Consider the following 21,392-nt stretch of genomic DNA (forward strand, 5'->3'; position numbering starts at 1 on the left):
AACCCGGCCAGCTGGCCGCTGCCGGCCACCCTGCTTCCCTTCTGTCGCACCTCCCTGCTGCTACTCACTGCTCCACCCATCAGCACTCAGGAATGCAAAGGACTCCTTTCCCCCTCTCCTGCCAATGATACCAACTAACTTGTGCTTGGCATTGTCTCACCAGGGCACTGCAAGGGCTTGTCCCACTCCCCAGCCCTCACAAAATGCGGGCAGTGGCTTGGCTTGTAAAGGAAGCCCTGCATCCACAGCACCCACAGACATTAGCTTCGTCCTTGAATCTCAGAGCCAGCTCAGGATTCTCTGGATGAAGGATCAGCCAAGGTGATGTCTGTCTGGACTTGCCCACCTGGCCAGGGCTGTACCACAGGACAGAAGAGAGAGTTGGGGCATAAATGCCTGCCCCAACCTGAGGGAAAATGCACTGCAAAGACTGGATTTTATTCAGGTGTGGTTTGTTCAATGCTCAGACCAAGAAGCTGCCCAGAATTATGTAATCTGTGGCAATCCTCCATGCAGTTATGAACTTCTGGATTACTGATCAACTGTAGCACTAAAAAAAAGTTCATCATGAAGCTGCACATTTAAGAACACTATTGGAGGAATAAATGTAGGCATCAGCAGAGGGAAAAACAAGTTATTACATACCAGACCAGTGAAGATGAGCTCAGTGAAACAACTTAATTGTTTGGAGGGGAATACAGTGAGTCACCTTTAAAAATTTCAAGTGTTCTCAGTACAATCTCTCACAAGACTCCAAAGTACTTTATAGACTCAGAAAGAGTCTGCAGGCTCTCCAGCTCAAAAACCCCACATATGAGTAAGTGTTTGGATTATTGGACTTCCATTGCATTATTAGCTGGATCCTAGTTTGAAGAAATGTGTGTTCCAACATGAAACTGCCTTCAAGTTTTTTATTACATACTGGTTGGCCTGTTTGCATATTTCTCAAGAAACAGATATTATTACCACATATGTGTGGCACAGACAACTTCTGTGCTCGCCCTCCCACCTCACCCATCGTGCTGGTCTCCTCTCCTGCCCTTCTCACACGCTATTTTGGGAGACAGAGAAAATGAACAGTGTAAAGACTTGTATAAGAATTCATCCACTCCAAGCAGAAGAATGTTATAAGCAACTAGAAATGTATGCAACATTTATTTCTGAAGGTCATAACAGCCTGAAGTATTTTTATGCAGACAGCCCCTTCCTAGTGCACGTCTGTCTTGTGTACCACTGCAGTAAACCTCAAGAACTACTCCACCCCTTCAGGTCAAGAGTAGTGAGGTCATGGATCTCCAGAAATCACCCTTGTATATCATCCAGTTCCCCTTCTGTCACCCAGAGGGATTGCCAGTCCCTGCACACCCTCCCCTCCTTCGTCAGCACTCTCCTCTTCCCTCATAAATGGCTTATCCAGGGACTTTCCATATGGGAGCTCTTCCAGCAGCACAGCAGGAATGTGCAGCATCATGTGCAGCAACACAGAGGCACAAGTGTGTGCTCCCTGTTGTAAGGAGCAAAAAGATATCATTCAGAAGATAAAACCAGAACAACTTATCTGTAATTATTCACCATAAACATCTTGGTTTTGACCATACAAACATAAACTTGGGCGTAACTTCTACCAGGAACTGTGAAGAATGCCAGTTTGTAGGAAATCAATGCACATATTGTACATATTTTAAAGCTCTTGCTATTAATTCTGCTTTATGTGACAGTAGCTATGCAATAACCTTCCAAGCTGACACCAGCATCTTTTTCTTTTTTTTTTTTTCCTAAAAAATAGGGGCAATTTACAGCAAAGCAGAGAAGTCTTATCTGCAAGATAAAGTAAGGTACTACTCCATTCTGCTCACTGTAACAAAACCAATCATAAAGGGGAAACAAGAATACTTTTATTATAAATCACATTCAATCACCCTACTGCTTAGTACTGAATAATAAATTATAAATAATTAATTTAACATCAACACCTCTTTTGCGTGCAATTCCACCCATAGAATATTAGACATTCTGTTAATTTCAGAATTGTATTCCTCTTGCAGCTTTATCTGATTTTGCTTTTTTAGGAAGGAAGAAGGGGGTGTCAAGGAAGTCTGCCATTCCCCTGATGACTAACTGCTTTACCTATCAGCCCTCCACTGCCTACTTCCCTCTGCTATGTACAGGTCTGACTCTGTAGTGGTTAAACATCTCACAGTCCTTACGCTATTTGTCCTCAAGCACTCCTGTAAGACAAGGTGGTGTGGAACTCAGCTGGCAGCTCTGGAGCTGGGGCAGAGGCAACACCACTATCAAAGATTTGGGAGCAGGAGATGGTGCAGCACAGGGGACCAACTCCTGCTCTGGATTTGCATCCTTGCCTCAGATCACATGAAGTCTGGAGAGACACTCTAGCAGAAAGGATGCTTAGTTAAAAATGAAAATCAATGGAGCAGTTTAACTTGCACAGGGGACCAACTCCTGCTCTGGATTTGCATCCTTGCCTCAGATCACATGAAGTCTGGAGAGACACTCTAGCAGAAAGGATGCTTAGTTAAAAATGAAAATCAATGGAGCAGTTTAACTTGAACAAAAGGGAAGCATTTCAAGGCTCCCAAGCAAAACCCTCACTAGCAGCAAAGTGCCACCTCAGCTTTGGATTTGCAACCTGTTTGCTGGCTGGGCTGAGGGTCTCTGGCATTTAAGAGCCAGATGTGAAAGCGCTGTCTGGGGACACAGCTAGACAGGAGATGTCCATCTGTCTGTCTGTGCCACTCCTTTTCCTACTCCTTTTCCTGAGTTTTTTACACTAGGCAGTCTGAAGAGAGGGAATTGCTTCCCTTGCACCAGCAGCCAACTTGGGTGCTCCTGTGGTGGCCATTAGGATGAATTCACATTCACAGGATGACACTGAAGTTTCACCTGAAGATTGTTCATCTGTCATGGGGAGCAAGATTATGCTCCTGCAGCACACCAGAGGCCATTCTCCAAAGCACCTCGGCAGGCTCCTGTGTTTTCATTTTTGCAGAGGGCAGGGAAGCATTTCTCTAAGAGAAAAGGAGTGGCAGGACGGAAGGAATCCAGACCCGGAGGCACAGTGGGGTGGATCAGTGGGAACACCGCTCTGATTGCCTCATCTCCACATTTGCTGCACCCTGCCAGCCCTGACAATTATGGCACCACACTCGCTACCCTTGGCCTCAGTCACCCCACTGGCTGGCTGTGCCCCTTCTCCTTTACCTCACTTAACCGTCCTTGGTAAATGGGGCATCAGAAAGAGGCATTTCACTTTAGGAGAAGAAAACAGTTCTTTTGCCTGCACTGGGAAACCAGCCAGCTCCCATTCAAATCAAAGGGAAGGGATCACGTGGATGCATTTCAATTAACTGCACTGGTGAGGCAGACTGCAAACAGGCTTCCCTTTCAGCCAGACCCCTTCATTTATGTCTTCTGTTGGGGAGGTGGTGGTGTATTCAGCCAAATTACGTGGGGGATTCATCTCGTTGCACAGCGTCTGAAAGCTGGGAGGAGGCTGTATTTGCAGAGGGCTGAATTTAGCAGGGCCATAATCTGGTGGCAAATAACGGGAAAAAAAGAAAACTTATTTTCTGTCTGCTAGAGCTATGGTCTCCAAATTATTTTGATTGTGTACTTCTATCAGAAAAAAAAAAAAAGAAGAAAAAAGCTCGTATCCCCAGTACAGGTACCTTTATTTATTTATAAATTATGTGCATACAGTTCCACCATCAGACAAGCAGACTGCAGGGGTTAAAGAGCTGATTACAGAAACTGTCATCTGCTCACTGGTATTGGCCCATCACACAGGCTCTTATGCCAGTACCACCTTCAAATACTCCAGGGCAACTTTCAGGTAGCATCAGTCTCAGGAAGGAAAAAGAAAACAAAAGGAAATATAACCAAATGAAAAACAGCACAAGGCTTCTTGCAAGCAAGAGTGTGTGCCATTTCTCAAGAACTGTTTTCCCTTAAAAGTAATTTTCAAAGTCTCTGTGGACACACACCCTTCATGAAAGAATGCGAGGAAGGAGCATTCACAGAGATTCTAAAGGCAGTCTAAATATGGGTCACATATGTGTTATGCATATAAAGAGTCATGTTCAGATAAAGAATTACTATCATGGGTTATCCTTAACAACCAGAAAAAACAGAGGTCTGAAGTCACTACTAACCTACAGTGGGTTTTTGGCACATCATTCGTGCTTCCTCTGACAATGGGCATTCCCATTTCATTTCCTATTTACTTCTAGCTGCTATAAAAATAGCAAGTCATCAAGTAATGAAGCACATCAAATACTCAGCATATAAATAAGTAAAAAGATCAACAACATCAGGTGTGTGGTAAGGTAAAGGTCATTTTTATTTGTGTGGAAAATACAGCAAGCTTAGAAGAACAAGAGCAGTAACAGAACTAGTATTACAATTATATGTTCATTTTTTTCCCTTAATTAATTCCCTTATGGTAAGTTACATGCTAATATCAATGACAGCAATAGATAAGAAAAATACAAGTACTATACAGACATTGCTTTTACCAGGAACTTCCACAGGCACTCAAAACTTATGAAATTATTTGAAAATAGTGCTGCCATACAGCTCAAAAAAGCCTGATGCACATCTTTCAGAATAACCCTCACCACCCTAATTTGAGCATATGACTTAGCAGAAGAAATGGAAATCCCCAGATGTTGTGTCTGACAAAAAGTAGAAGTGAATTCTGTGTACTAGATATTTGAAAAGAAAGAAGTTACTTACAAAATTGACTTTTCTGCTTTCTAAGTAATACAGATCTGCAAGGATGCCAAGCTATTCTGAACACAGCCCATAACAGAATTCATTCAGGACAGCAAAAAATGCAGCTTAAACCATCTTTATTTTACTACCATTTTTAGATCATGGTAATGCCAGTAACATACAATTACTAATGTTGGTGTATCAAGAAAGTACCAAATTAAATTTTAAGAAGTTTGCTTGTCTATCAAACTCCTTTTTTGGTAGCTCTGATCTGCTACTGAAAAATGAGGCATCGGTCCAACATAAAGAATAAGCCCGAGGGGAAAAAAAAATCTTTACTCCAAAAAAATCCAATAGCTCTTTTGACAGAAAGAAAAAGAGGAAGAAAGGCATTTTCATCTGAAGGCACATATGGAAAAACAATTTGGGTTCCTTCAGATTCGGGGGGGGGGGATGCAGAGGAAGTTTTAATTTAAAAAAAAAACAAAAAAACCAAGACAACCAAGACAACCACACTCAGCAGCCAGGAGCTCAGCCATAGGAGTCCAGCTCCTCACATCCCCACAGCATCTCCCGTGTGCCCTGCTCCCTGCCTCTCCCCAGAGACCATCCCATCCCTGCCATGCTGTGAAATGTGAGCAGGGACAACCAGAGCAAAGCAGAAGTTTTCTGTCATTTTTAGTTCCCCCATGACTGTGAACATGCAGCCCAGGAAGAGACAGTGGGCCAGACTGGGGCCAAAGAAACCCACCAGTTAATGCTGGTGCCTGCAACAGCTAGAGATTTAAAACACAAGAATTCCCACCTCGACATGAGGAAGAACCTCTTTACACTCAGGGTGGCAGAGCACTGGAACAGGCTGCCCAAGGAGGCTGTGGAATCTGCCTCTCAGGAGACATTCAAAACCCACCTGGACACATTCCACATTCCTGTGTCACTGCTCTTGCTGACCCTGCCTTGGTAGGGGGGTTGGACAAAATGATCTCCAGAGATCCCATTCCAACCTTAAGAATTCCATGATTCTGGGATTTATGGGACACATTTATTACTAATTTTTGAGCTTTAAAAAAGGGGGGGTGGCAGTTACAAGAACGTGAAGACACTACCCATGCTAACTACTAAAAATGAGACAAAAAGAGAAAACCAACAAAAAAAACCGGTGAAAACAAAAATTCAGTAAAATATGTGATGTCAGGCATGTATTCTAATTTCAAATCTTATCTTTCAAGCTTGGCCTCTAGCTGTTCTTCTCTGCCATTTCAAGTTACTTAAAACTTCTTGCCGTCATTGCAGATGAAGCAATTCAGATGGGATTTGCAGGGAATCTTCTTCCCACAGCAGGAAGTGGAGACAAAGGCAGCAATAGGCAGAGACAGCTTGGGTAGAAAAAGCTGATGCAGTAAGAGAGGACTGCAGATGATGGACGGTGGGAGGGAGGGGAAGGCAATTACCATAATTGGTATTCTGGAAGCCACAGCCCATAAAGGGAAACAATGAAGTTTCGTCCTGTAAAATCCAACATCCCACCAAGTCTGAATATGTTCCAGATTTATTAGTGGTTAAGAGTAGATGCTTAAAAGAAAGCACAGGAATTCCAGTAAATGAATTCAAGACAGTAATAAAGCCAGAGAAGATGACATACACCAGTATTATATGAAATACAATATGTGAAATGAAAGTGAGACTCAGGGGAGCACCTTCAAAAAAATGGTCGGAGAAATGTTTCTGAACTTCTGCTGACATGAATGAGAAAAGCTTCAGATGCTCAGTGTTCCCAAAATAGGACTTGTAACCCAGCCTTCTCCTCCTGGGTTTATTACAGAAAAACAGCTTTTTAATTACCCAGATTTAAATAATCCTGAACTATTCTGTACCTAAGGCTTGAAATTAAATCAGATTTTCTCAAAAAAATGCTCGAAGTGGCCAGAAATTCCTTTAAATTCTGTTTTTCCCATGTCCATGACTTGCAGCCTATAAATGTCAAAAGCTATTAAAAATAAATTTAATAATTAAATCAGCCCTCAGTTTTAATCACCAGTGCCAGGAACCATGGAACAGCAATTATATAGTGGAAGAGGCAAAAGAGAAGAAAGAGAAATGAAGATAAAATTTTCTTGTTGTCAGAACAGCCACAGGATTTCTCACTTAATTCCTTTCAGCTAGGGAAATCTTAATAAATATGTTATTTGTATGTGGATAAAGTACAATAGAAATGTGTGGTTTTATTAAATTTTAAGGAATTAAGATAGGCCAACCCTGCCAATGGCCCATACCTACCCAAAGGGAGGGATGAATGTTACTGAGGGGACTGTGCTATGCTGCCATCACCTTCCAGACAGGAGCTGGAGGACAACTCCCTGCTTTTGGGCTCAGAGCATCAGCCTCTACCCAGGGAGGAGGCTGCTTTATCTTCAAGCCAATCATTAATGTATGCTTTGACTGCTCAAAGGAATCTTCCTAAATACACAACAATCAGTCCAATCAACCTGCAAGTGAGAGTATAAAAACAAAAGATTCACAAACCGGATACCACTAAGGAACAAAAGGGGCTGTTTTTCCCTCCTAAGGTAGGAGATGAAATGCCAGCTCAAGAGTACCTCATTGCTGATGCTCTTAAGAGCAAAACGTTTGGGAAAGCAAAGGCTTCCTTTGTTTTGTTTGCTGGTTGTGTGTGTTTGTTTTTAAGCTTTCTTTCTCCCAAACAAACGACAACAAAATCTGTATACCATTCCTGGCTTGCTCTCTGGCCTTCAGCAAGTTGCCATCTCCTTGAAATCACAGTTCAGAGACACAGTTTACAGATAGCCTGTTTCACAGCTTCTTGGGTGGGTTCAATCATGCTGCAGCAGGATGATGCTGAGTACCAGTCCACAGAAACTTTCTTACCCTGACCAGATGTTTTAAAAAGCAATTGTGGCAGGTAACCTGTCCTGCAATGAAACGTACTGCCATGAAGTTACCTTTACTCTCCCAACAGCTGGCATAAATTCTGTGCTGTGTGCTCTGCCCAATTAAACACAGACATCATTTGTGCCTGTGTCTGAGCATGTCTGTCCCACCAAGCAGCATCATACATAAGTGTAAGCCCAACCCTAAGCTGCACTTCACCTTACCCGTGTGTCCCTGAAATCTACCAACATTTTATCTTTCAGAAAGTGGGATAGGAACCAGAGTTCTTTATAGCCCAAATGAAATCTGCCAGTACTGTTAAATGGAATAAAACATATCTAAAAATGCTAGCTCCTTCTAAAAATCCCATTGCAGCAGAGTTATTCTTCTCTTTTTACTGGCTTTTAGCAATCATTGTACTTACAGCACTCCCTCTCCTCTCCCACCCCCTCGACTTTTGGGATGCTACAATGGGAATGCTGTGGTGTGAAAGCAAAAGAAGTCCAATCATCTGTTTAATATCACATTTATTTGATACTGCAAGGGCAGCAAATCTGCTCTAACTAATACTGCCTTGCAACTATCCTCTTCAGAAATTGGCTTTTCCACAAGTGTTTACAAAGGAGATAATGAAAGGTAGCTCCGAGCAGCCCAACCAGGTGCTCAGCACTCAGCAGAAATCACCAGCATAAATTAATTAGAAATGCAAAAAGAAAAACAAAAAAAAACAACAAAAAACCAAAACAAACAACACTCACAGAGACTACTATTTCAGCAACTTAATGGATAAATCATTACAGTTGCCCAAAATCAAATCTAGTTCAAAGGGAAGAGGGGGATGATACCAAATTAACAGAAATACTGTTTTTACCATTAAACCCCAACGTGCTGCTCTTAATGTCACTGAAAAATACTTGCACAATGCTGACTAAAGCAAGAAACATTGAGCAAGCAATATAAATTCTTAGAAACCACAGTGACTTAGATACTGTCTTATATTCACCTTCCTTTTTTAACCTCTTCAGTACTTAACTGACTGCCCACAGGTGATTCAGAGCTTGTGGGATGCATCATAAGTTATTAAAATCCTCCTAACCAAGCCGGTGTATAAATGTCAACTTCCCTGCTGCTCTTTTATTCATGTGTATCATTCACTAACCATTGTTACAAGGCACAGCACTTCTCCCCTGCTCCCTCTTTCCTGAATGGTGTTCTTGCTTTGTCAAAATTTAACTAGTGCAGAACACCACCACACCATGGGAGTGTACCAAGAGATCCCCTGACCTCACCTCTGCAGAGCCTGGCTCTCAGACAGGTCACCAGGAGTCCCACAATCCACAGTTCATGGACACCAATACCCCTCCAACCCCTACCCACTTGCAACTCCACTGCCAACCCAGAGCTCAGCTCCCTTTCATGAACACAACTCACTTGCTGTAAAATTCACACCTCAGAGGGGTGTGACTGAGGACACAAAAGCCCCAGTGAACAGGAACCTCCTCCTTGCTTCCCCATCCATAACCACTTTGTTTGCACCAAAGAACAACATGCAGGCCACCACCAAGTGACTACTGGGCTAGAAATGTAAATTAAATGATACCAGTTAGCAGTACACTGGGTTAATACACAACTTTGTAACACTCCACTGCATAAGACAGAAACCAAATTCATCTGGGCTCTGACCCTATGAGCAAGCAGACCCGTGGTGACAGTGGCTCACTCTGCTTTTTCAATTTTTGCTTTCTTTCACACATTTACATTTGCATGGCCAGTTGCCAAACCATGCAAACCCAACTGCAGCGGAAAAAAGGCATCACAGAGATTGTTGAAAAATGCTGTAAGTAAAACGACATAGTTATATATATATATGTTACAATGATAATTTTTTAATTAAATTCAGGTCATTTGTATTTAAAAAAGCTGAAACAGCCTTAGTTAGTATTTATAAAAACAAGTATAAGGTATACAAAATAGGTATCAAATCCAGTGTATGACAACTTCAGCTGAAGACATTTATCTGTAGGCCCAGGGATGTGACCCTGGCCAGGCACGGTGGTGTCACATAAGATGCTGGACCCATCTGTGTGATAGCCAGCTGCTCTTCTTTAAATATGAGAAATCAGAGATTAGGAAGATATCCTCCTCTTGCAAGGCTAACCTTAGTGCACCATCCATACAGAGTGAATTCAGAACTGTGATGGTTTTGAAGGTTTCAAAGCTGACAGAACCAGTTTCCAAGTATTAGCAGGTATTTTGTCTTATTTGGCCATTGATCTTCCACTTATGGACCCTTAAGACTAAATCAAGCTCCAATAAATAGGGCAGTGGAATTTCAAATGGCTTTGAGGAAAATTGGTTAAGCCTTGCTGTCTTAACTGTATTAGTTTAACAGTCTAACCTCTAGAATTTGCACGTTATCAGAAACATTAAACAGCGAGAGGTCACACATACAGTCATTTCTTCATCCCTAACAATGTGCTGAAGGTAATCAAACTGGTATAGAATTCTCCATTTATATGCATACAGTCTTGAGGAATTGTCACAAAGCTTCATTAATCTATTTCTGTTGAAGTTAATAACAGACCCCTGCAGATTTGAAAGGAACTGGATTGTAAGGGGTCATGCAGGCAGTACCTATGCAGAGAGCTCTAGTGAAGCAAGCAGCAGCACCCTGGCTAGCTGGCTAGAACTGAGCTCAGCTTGGCTCTTCAGAACTACTGAATAAACCAGCAATCCCTGACTTCAGCAGTTTCCTCTCTTCTCCCCTTGCACATAAGTTATGAGTGCAACTGGTTCACGGCGCAGCAGCATGCCTCTGTGATGAAGAGAAGCCACTGCTGCAGTGTGGGTTGATGAAGCACTTAAGATGTGTGTCCTCTCTAAAAGTACACATTTTTTTAGCACAGCAAATGTGCTATTTACAGAAGCAAAGAAACAGGATACAGCTGAGGTATTAGGAAATCAAACATCGTAGTATGCAGGTATAAGGTAATAAAAATATAAGATAATATAAGATAAAAGGTAATATAGGGTAATAAAAAATGATAAGATACACAAGAAAAAAAACAAACTTCTCTGGTGCTGAGAAAAGATAGGAGAGGCAGAATTACCACTTAAAAAAAATCTGTATTTTCTCCTGCTACTCTTCTTACCTGTGTGGTTGGTTTAAATATTTTATGTGCCAGATAAATGTATGTTACAAAAAAAGCTTATAAACAGAATACAGAACACACATGCACTCAACCCTCACATAAGCCACAAACTGTGAGGGTGAACCCAGGTCCTGCTAACTGAGGACATGTGTTTTGCACTTGAGTTCTTGGCTTCAAGGAAATTAAAATTTAAACTCATAACTTGACCTGAGCGAACTCAGGAATTTAACTTAAGGGCTCTGCTGAGCATGAGGACTGCATTGTCATCAGACTAAATAAATTGACTATTTTTACTTAGATACATTTCACTGTCTATCAATTTCTGAAAAGCAAGTATGTCCTTTCTAAACATTTTTATTGTTCACTTTAAGATAAGAATACATGAAACAAATATGATCTTCTTGTCCTCCCTGACTTCTCTTAATACCGTAAGGAAAATAGCATAGGAAAAAGTTTTCAGTTAATGCAATTCTGTTAATGCCCTTGCAACACTTCCACTTGTCCACCAATTCAGCACTAAAACATGAAAAACTGGATACTGACAGCACCAATGCTTTTGCCTTATTAAACTTTAAATCAACTTGTGAAGTTGATACCACAAGACCTCTGTGGTATTAAAAAAAGCATTTTTTTAACTATAGATTTCTTCACAATTAATTCAGGTAGACCCTGCCTTCCTTGCATCTCCAAGATCAACTCCAACGACATTACTACTTAAACCATGAACACAGAGCTGATCTATTATTTTTTCCAAGTTTAAAAAACCTTTTCACTTGGAACTAAGGCTCTGCTCATTTTGCATTTGCTTTCATGACAAAGGATTAATGATAGGTTAAAAAATCTGGACTCAGCAGCTTTTCACTATATTCCCCTCCCAATGTGGTAGGGACAACCAGCTAATACCTGGCAATGCAAACCAAGGAAGGAACATTACTCAATATATAAGAGAAAAATCCTCTGCTTGACATTTGTACCATCAACACCCTTCTTGCCTACACAGGTTGGACACTAGAAGACAGCTTTCAGTGGTGCAGTTCCTCCTCTGGGAGAACCGAGCCCTTCTTCCCACAGAAAACCTCCCATGCCACATTACCACCACCTCAGCCACTCTAGTGATGGCTGGGATGGCTACAGCTGCTCCACTGGGCACACAGTGGCTGAGATCCCAGCATCTGCCCCATCCCATCCCATCCCATCCCATCCCATCCCATCCCATCCCATCCCATCCCATCCCATCCCATCCCATCCCATCCGTGAACTCCGTGCTTGTTTTTGTAATGCATGGAAGTAACACTGCTGCATGTTTCTAGCTGTGTGCTATTGGACTTAACAGAAAAGCCATGATTGAAATCAAGCCACTACACAGCTAAACTTTACCAAAATCCATCAGGTAAAAATTATTAGACCACTTTTACCTCAGATGACACAAAATACTCATTATGTAATCCTCCCTTCATTGGGAATCTGTCCTGCCTGAAATTGCCCTGAAAAGACACCAGTATCACACAATGACATTAAACTTCTTCAATGTCTCTTTCAAGTATAGGTTGACAAAGCTATTCATAAATTAATAAATAGCCCAAGGTGAGCAGAAAGATTTCTCATGAAACCTGAGCAGTTATGCAATATTACTGTTCCTGGATCCTTTGCCATTTTATCATCCGCTAGTAATTCTCCCAAGGGTGATGTCAAGGATCCTCTTAACTGTACTGTTTGCCCACCTCTGCATGGTAATGATAAAAATATTGATTTTCACATTTGTAACTCAAATGCAATTTGACACAAGAAGTACAAAGTATTTCATCCTTGCAGTGCATCAGCAATCACAAGCACAGAGAGCTTCACTCACATCAAAATGAAGCAGCCTCATTAATACATGACACTGGAAACAGTGCTTCATTTGCCCTATACTTTTCAAAATGAAGGCCTGGTCCAGCAGCAGATTTTAATGCAGGTTGTGGAGGAGATAAGAGAATGGTTTGGAAGACAGGTCTGCCTTGGGCAGGGACATCTTCACCTCAATCAGATGGGTCTGAAGAGCAGCAGCTGCAGGGTGAGATTTGCCTCGGGTATGAGCTGACACCAAGGAGAATCCCACTCATTTCCTTGAGAATCCTGACACATGGAACACCCCCCACCCTTGAAAAGCCTCAGATCCCCTCCAGGTCCTGCTGGAGTGAAGGTTGATAATTCCTATTCTGCATGTGACAATAAGGAAAATGTGGCTTTGAGTCTTAGACAAAGTTTGAAATTTTGACCTTCAGGCTTACACCATGTGTAGCCACCAGCAATATTCCAACCCTCCTCCATCACTTCATCTCACTGCAAAGCTGTGGCACAACTCATCTCTCCACCACCCAAAGCTAAACCCCACATGGTGACCAGACTGCCCTGTGCCAGTGCCTGAAGACATCCAGCTTCCAGCATGGCATTAAGTGAGGCTGTACGAACCATTCCAGAAGGGACATCCCTTGACCAGGATGCCCATGGAGAAGGGAGCCTTTTCACTTTGAAAAGAGAGAAATTTTTAACTGTGAGAGAATTCAGCACAGGGGAATTCATCCCAGGGCTGCGAGCCCTTTAGTTCCACCCCACCCCGTCCTGCCTCTGTGAGTTTCTTGCATTTATTTTTTTTTAAAATGTGAACCTGAAACAGTTCTTCAGTGTTTGAATGAGCAGGGACTCAGTCAAAAGAGTAAGACCCACTGGCCTTTGGATTATTTCAAACAATTAACAATAAACTGCTGGTTTTGGATATAATTACAGAAATCACACTTTGATGCACAATAGCAAATGAGCCCACTAAAGGGGCAAAAGGAGGTAGATTTTTTTTCTGTGAGATAAGCACTTTCCTAAGTAACACCTACCCTGAGGATCATATTTATACAACTATTTAAACAAACAAGACTTTTGAAAGTCCGCTATAATCCACTAATAAGGAAAGATCAAAGAAACTAACAGGAAGGCCAGGACGCAATCAAAATATTTGATCGGTGAGTGGTTTTGTATCCAAGCCATAAACTCAAGGGCATTTCAGTGGAAGCTGTGGGAGGAGAAGCTGCTGTGAACACGTGGAGATTATGTGGTCATGGCAGATGGAGCCCCTTAGGGGAATCCTCCCACCCCAGTGCCATCCCTGCATCCCTCCCTACACAGGACACCACCAGCATCCACCATCCCCAGCTTGCCATAATTTTCAGTGCAGCTATGTTTAACAACCAAGGGTGGAAATTGTACTCGTTCCCCTAAATCCCACCACCTCCCCCACTAAAGTTAAATATTTGGCCTTTGGTTTAAACTAAATGGATTTTTGTTTTTCCTCTCTGAGCGGTCTCACGATCTCCGTGTGACCCCGGTAGGAGGACAGAGGGAGGCAGGGAGACCCCACCGTGCACTCAGAGCACTGCCAGAGCCCAGGGAGTGTCAGCCCACTCAGTAGCAGAGATGGGTGTAATAAACTTTTAAATACTTCCTTTCCCCCCTTTTTTAAGGAAAAAAGAACAAGGAAAAACATACTGATATTTTCTGATTTCCTCCTCACACCTTTTTATTTTTAATACATACTTAGCAAACATTAAACAACTACATATTTGGATGCAACTCAAGCTAAACAATAGCTTTGATAGTTTAATTTTGGAAAGAAAAAAAGCAAATTCTCACTTTCTTGAAAGGCTTTACTTTTACTTATTTGTATATTCCCTAGGTTATCAGCACATTTCCCTTTGCTTTTCTGAGAGCAATATACATGTCCTTGTAACCAGAGAAGTATGGGAAATTCTGGAAACATCCAACTGTGTATAAACACTTAAAGTTCAGACACTCTAACACAAAACAAGTACCTCTCTGAAACCAACATCTCCAGATGTTTTAACGTATTTTTATATATAGATAGATATATATATAAGATGTGACTCAGGCACAGAAAGCCAAAAGAATGTTCTCATTTCCTGAGACTGGCTAACAAAAAGGAAAAAAATGTGAATGAAAGAACAAAGATTCAAAAGTCAGCTTTTTCTTAAGAGCAGCAGCTTTAAAATGCTCCATTTCATTTCTTTTTCATATAATCAGAATATTGCCTCTCTCTTGCAACTACATAGACTCACAAAAGGAAGCACAGAAAGCAGAAAAAATGTTTTCTGGGTTGTTTAAAGTACTACAGAAATGTCTCATTAGGGAAGTGCCTGTCCTTTTTTCAGTTCCAGTGAAGCTGATCGACACCTCCCAACAAGCCCCTCTCCCACAGCCTGGGACACAGGGGTTGAGAAAAAGCCAGCAGCCATGTGTGCTGTGGCTGCCCCACAGCTCTGTCTCTGCATGGAGAGTTCAGCCTGAAAGAGCTCACAGCACATCTTGTTGCATTTTTTTTTTCTGACAGTACAAGTGGGTACAAACAGCAACCAGTTCCTCTGGGACCTGAAAGCAGTGGGTGAAGAAAGCCCATGGGCATCTCAGATCATGAAGTCTTGTCATACCAACAAACATCAGGTAGATTTAAACAGGCATCAAGATGTGTCACTGTTCTCTGTGCCCTTTCTAGCCATAAGCTACATGTCAGGAGGGTAGGACACGAGATTTCCTGCCTCTGAATCCTTTGAAGGTGAATTTCTGCAAACCAATTCAGTGAGAGCGATGACAAAACCACTGCTGGGGTGGTTTCCCTTCAGGCAGAGCAGTAGGAGGGGACAGCAAGCTGCAGAGAGAACAAACCCAAGTGCACTTACCACAACAGAAAGCAAAATTGCCCGGACAATCGTTCCACAACACCTGCAGGCAGGTAGGTGATCCTTCTTCCCATGGACTCCCATGGACTCCCAACCCTGACACTGCACACGGGGCAGCCACAAGCAGTCCCCAGACCCAGCCCAGACCACCACCAAACACTGCTCCCTCCTTCTTCAAATCTCCAACACCTTGACACAGAACTCCACTTTTCACACTGCTCTCTGCCAAAATGGGTATTGCCACCTTTCCCAAGTTCTTTCCCATGGACATCACTGCCACCCAGAAGATCAAGAAAGCGATCCAGACTAAGACAAAATCAGTTTTAAATCTAGGTATCTACCAATCTCCCTCACCACAGGTTTTCAGCTGGCTCAGGTCCCTGATGCTGGCACTAGAAATGTTGGGGGACAGGAATGTGTGGGTCACCCCAGGCGGTGTAGCACAGCCACATGCTTAATTAAAACATCTCTGTAACCATCACTGCCCATGGGCAGAGCAGCTGCCCTGGCATGGCCCATAGATGATCTGAATCATAGCACTGGCCAGAGCTGGGTCTGGGAGATGGCCACTGCCAAGTGAATCTCAGCCCACTTACAGCAGACCCTAGCAAAAATAAGTTAATACAGCACAGATGTCCATCTCTCTGCCATGAAACACAAGCCTGTCCTGCTACCAACACAGTTCAGAAGAGCACATATGCAAAGCTCAGCAATATGTGCCTATTTGCAAGCATTTCCTCACGAAAACCAGAGGGTTCTGCAAGCAGAGGCTGCTGTGCCATTTCAGCCTTGAATCCGCAGGGGCCTTCCCCCGGCAGTGCTGGTGGCACCCCTGCTTCCCTGCCTGCCAAGCGTATTCTGCATTCCCAAATGAGGGGTGGAGTGTGCCAGGACACACCAAAGGAGGGCTCAGGGATGCCGTGTTCTGCAAGGCAGGAGGCTGACAGCCAGTTCCTTGCCCTGGCCAGGCAGCACCCAGCCCCGGTGGGGATGGCCAGGCCCCCACAAGAGTCCTTGCAAAGTATCGAGGTCCCTTTTTTCCCCTCCCAGGGTGGATTTGAAATTAATTCTCTGCGTGGTTCCCTCTGCCCACATCAATCCCACAGCTGCTGAATGTCAGTGTGGGGTCTGGACTGAAGCCAGTTTGCCATGTTGTTGCCTCCCAAATATTTGCAGGCATTACTGCATTGCTTTGCTGTGGTCTTTCCAAGTGCCCCCAGCTACAATAAAACAACATTAATACAGAAAAGCCTTTTAATTTTGAGCACAGCAGCTACTCCATGCTGCTCTAGCCACCCAGGAAATGTTCATAAAGTCATTACAATGCCTCAGCTCCCCAGATGATCCACATCAATTCCTCACCCATGATACAAGAAATATCCCCACCCTGGTTTTAACTCCACTCTTCACATCAGTTTAGGTTTCACTCAGACAACATCCACCAGTGTGTTCTCAGTTCTTCAAACTATTTAATGCAACCAGTGTTTGAAACAACCCTAAATCCACATGATTAAGGACCCACCTTCTCACTGAATTCTACAGAAGTGGCTGGTTTGATTTATTAAAAAAATCAAAAAGCGATGAAAGGAAGGATCATCCAAGCTGGAATTCAAGAACTTCTTATTTAACATATAAAGAAAAGCAATCAATATGAAAAATGCAGAGCATAAAACCTCCTCCTGGGTGCCAACCATGTTGTAATGCTATTTTTCATGCACTGTAGGGTGCTCCAGACTATCCCATTTTGGCAGACGAACATGGTTTCAGGCTGTAGAGGAGGTCCACTTTGTCCATAGTTTGTCATTGGCCACACTATCAGCTTCTGGCATCCTGCATATTGCTGACAGCCTCCAGATGCTGAGACAAATTCAGCAAACTATTTGACATAAAGAGCTGCTATGGTACACAAAACCATAGTAATTACAAGGAAATTACAGTATCCTGACTTTCCCCACCCTGCTTCTATCTGCTTAAAAAAAAAGAAGTCAGCATTTTCATAAACTTACACACCACAGGAAGGAAAATGCTGAAATAATTGCAAAGAAGCATTCTAATTGGAAGAAAAATATTAACCCCAGGGCACAGTCCCCTGCTACATTTTCCCTAATTGTCAGATTGAATCAGGACCTTTCACCCTTTCTGCCCCAGGAGCAGCACTTCTGCAGAGGCTGTTAAGGGTGACGTGCTCTGTAGCACATCCCAGCACAACAAGAACAGCGGACCACGTACACGGCTGCTTGGTTCACAGTAGGCACAGCTTCAACAAGGGGAGGCTTTGGCTGTGAAAATGTGACCGTCAGTTTCATTTTCCTTGTCAGCAGCACTTGCCATCATGGGAAAACCTGACACGAGTAATTTCCCCACTGACTATCATGCTGCTTTTAGCACAGCTAATAATTAAAGCTTCCCTATATTGAAAAGTAATAAGAGATTTCGTTATGCTACAGAGTGAAAAACTTTTGAACTGGGCTTTGGAGGAGAACAAAGCATAGACAAATCAGGATGTGTAACCTGACACACAGCATGAAGCCACAATTGCAGGAGCTGAAAACATCGCCTTAAGTGCTCCAATAATAAATATTTCACTGCAGCTTGAAAAAGAATTTGTTAACTGTGCAAACCACCCTCTGTATATTGCAGACCATTAATGGTTCCCCTGCAGTAACTGTATGGAGCAAGTTCTAAGAAAAAGACCTGCACACTACAACTGAGACTAAACTACAGCACCACATTTAGCTTATTTAGAATCCCCTATCAGAGCCAGTAACACCATGAAGTGCCCCCATTTTTCAGCTTCACAGTCTACAGTGGAATAAGAACTGTAAATCCAATAAGTCTGTACTCGTTTTTCAAGTGTAGTTATACTTGGAGTAAAGAGGACCTGGCTTTTTCCAGTATTTTGCTGCATGCTGGCCTGTATTTCTTGCTACAAAGAAAAACTCTGTTTGTTCTAGGAAACTACAAAAGCTTAAGATAATAATGGCTCTGAATGGGGAAGCTAATGTTTTTCTCTGAACCACATATGAAACTTATTCCAATGATAACACATCAAGATGAGTTCAGCACAACCAGCTGAAAAAGCTGCCTACAAAACTCAGAGGACATTTATAAAGCAAGCAGGCATTGCCACAAGGAGCTATCAGCCCCAGGCAGCAGCACACCAAACAATCCTGAACAGCCCACCACTACCCAGCATCGACCCTCTGCACATCCCTCCTTACCCAAATCCCTCTCTTCCAGGACAGAGTCTGGTCTCCCAGCGTGATTCTGAGTGAGAAAGCTGTGCCTCAGTAAGGACTGTTCAAGTGACAGCACCAGCCTCCAAGTTCCTCTAGTTGCAAAACAAAAGCCACAGGAGTGGCTCAAGTTCAAAAAGCCTCCATAAAACAAAGGGAGAGGGGAAAAAAAAAAGTTAAAAAGAAGAGTATTTCCTTGTGCATACCTGCTGACCAGATGTCTGCTGCTTTTCCGTGCACCAAATCTAGAGAGACCTCAGATCAATCTTTCCTTTTTTGTTTTCTTTGCCAAAACTCAGATTACTTAAACTCTCTAAATCAGACCCAAAAGTCAAGATACAAAACCCCTTGGGAATTTCAGCTTGTGGAGGCCTTTGAGATCACATTACATTTTGTCAAAAAGTAGGTTTGAATGAAATAGTCACATTTTTAGTGGGTTTTTTAAACCCAAAGGATCAAAACAATAAAACACACCAATTTTTAATTTTCCCTCCTTGTATTTTACAAAATCAGAGTGCATCTTCCAAGAGCCCTACCCCTTTGTTTTGACTTCAGTGGACTGGAATCATCTATAGAAAACCCCCTCTGAAGGAGCTGACTCTACAGCCTCTCACTGCTGTGCCACTCTGCCAGATGAGCAGCCCTGCTGTCCTGGCCAGCACCTCACTCTGCTCCCTCGAGCCAAGCTTCTCTGACAGTGAACCACACAGCACCTCCACTCCCTGACCACAGCACAGCCCCTTGTCCTCCATACAACCATTCATCCCAAAAGAATGGTGAGAGGAACAGAGGAAGCCAGCCAGTTTAGCCAAGGGGCCCCACGTCCAGCCTTTACTGGGCAAACAGTTTTTATTTGGGGCACACCAGCAGCAGCAGGACTCCAGGCTGACTCTCAGTCATGGGAGGATTTGCTTGGCCAGGAGGCAGCATGATTGCTCCTGCTGCTGTGAAAGGATGCTTGAGCCACCAGCTGTACCCTGGATGGCTCTGCTACCACCAGTGTTTCCCAGCAAGTGCTGGCCAGGCTCATGCTGCTGCAGGTAACCTCCCTGCTATTCCACCTCTGCAAGTTTCTGCAGGCGGGGGCTCTAGTCTGACTTTGTCCCAAAATCTCTCACTGTGCCAGGGGTGTAGCTTAGCTCATATCCTCAGAAGCATGTACCAGCAGGGCAGCTGGCCCACTCCCTGACAACTTCAGCAGAACAGATGCCAAATATGCAATTGCTCTGTTTACCTGGCCAAAGCGGCGGCTCAGCCCGAGCACCTGTGTGGGGCTGAAAGACACAGAGTACAGCCTGACGCTGGCGGCACAAATACTGACAACTCAGCCACTTTCAGGAATGCAGAAAAGAATCCTGGCCTGGAAGCATCTACCACCCACTATGAAAAGCAAGTGGCTGTTGGAACATCTGAAGAAAAAGCCGTCACCCGCAGTACATATGGACACCTGAATCACACTATCGTGTTTTTCATGTTTTTCTAAGCATGTGGTTGCACTGCAGCTGGAGCGAGAGCTGGTCAAGGCTGGTGAGATCCTGCCCAGGACATCAGAGCACTGACCCTGGGAGCAGAGCTGGCTCACCTCGCTCATATGGCACCTCTGTAGCCCAAACTCAGCATGACTTTGCAACTGCCATGGCTTTTCTCCAAAGGTATGGCAGAGAGCTGGAGGAACCTGCAGGAGAAGTGGGGCGCGGGAAAGATAAGGCAGCCTTTAGACAGGCTAAAGTTTGTGTGCCAGCAGGCGTCCTGTACCTGCACTCCAAGGCAGCTACAAAATCAGTCTTTGTCCTTCCCTCAGCTCCAGGTTTTGACCTATTAGCACAACACTTTGCCAAGTGCTTTAATTAGGGCCATTTCTTCCCAAAAAACAACTGCACAGGGCGAGGCTTTGAAACGCTGAGCAATGAGCAGAGCAGCCTTTGCTTTCCGTCCCCAAGACAGGACTGCTCGCTAATTGTGGGATACGCATAAAACATCACGAATCTCACCACATCCACACCCGAGGTTATTTAGTGTGATGCTTTTTAATAGAGCTACTACCCGCCCCGGACAGGGCGCCTTTTAACGCACTGGGCATCAGACGGTGCTCACGCCGCTCCCGGGACGTGCGAGCCCCAGGTCTGGGTGTTTTTCCCGATCGCTGCAACGAGGGCACAGGGCCCGCCCCAGCGCTCCGAGCGAGCGCCGAACGCCGAGGAGGGGATTGCGGAGAGAAGGGAATTCCTGCAGTGCCCCTCGCTGCGGCTGCCGGGACGGGGAAAAGTTTCCCCGTGGAACGCACACTTCACAGGGGGAGTGGCAGGGACTCCCTGCACGGCTGCGGGCCCCCCGTCCCCGCGGCGGGACCCCAGCCCGACCCCGCCGGCGCCCGGGGGGCAGCGGGAAAGCGCCTTTCCCGGGCAGCAGCCGGTGACAGCGGCCCGGCCGACACAAAGCGCCGCCCTCGGCAGCCGCCCGCCGCGGGAGGCGGGACGGGACGGCGCGGGCGGCCCCTGCGCCTCTCCTACCTGTTACAGTTGATCCCTGCCGCCGCCGCCGCCACTCCCAGCATCCCGGCGGCCGCCGCTGCCGCCGCTCCCGCCAAGCGCTCCCCACCGGCGGCGGGCGGGGCCTCGCCGGGCCGCGGTAATGGCGCTGGGCGGCCCCACCGGCACCGG

General features: G+C 44.3%; 1 protein-coding gene across 2 annotated transcripts in view; it reads right to left on the minus strand.

Annotated features, from left to right (window-relative positions):
* The window catches only part of LIMS1 (LIM zinc finger domain containing 1), a 67,356-nt gene extending 45,964 nt beyond the window's left edge, over nt 1-21,392 (minus strand). The window contains exon 1 of one of the 2 annotated variants that reach the window (XM_077173367.1): nt 21,243-21,392. In XM_077173367.1, the coding sequence (XP_077029482.1) occupies nt 21,243-21,286 (44 nt within the window). In that variant the 5' untranslated portion in view covers nt 21,287-21,392. Of the gene's footprint in view, nt 1-18,717; nt 18,834-21,242 lie in introns of those variants that run through there. The other variant, XM_077173368.1, reaches the window with a different exon arrangement.

Source organism: Agelaius phoeniceus, chromosome 2 (genome assembly GCF_051311805.1).
Source record: "Agelaius phoeniceus isolate bAgePho1 chromosome 2, bAgePho1.hap1, whole genome shotgun sequence".
Taxonomy (NCBI): domain Eukaryota; kingdom Metazoa; phylum Chordata; class Aves; order Passeriformes; family Icteridae; genus Agelaius; species Agelaius phoeniceus.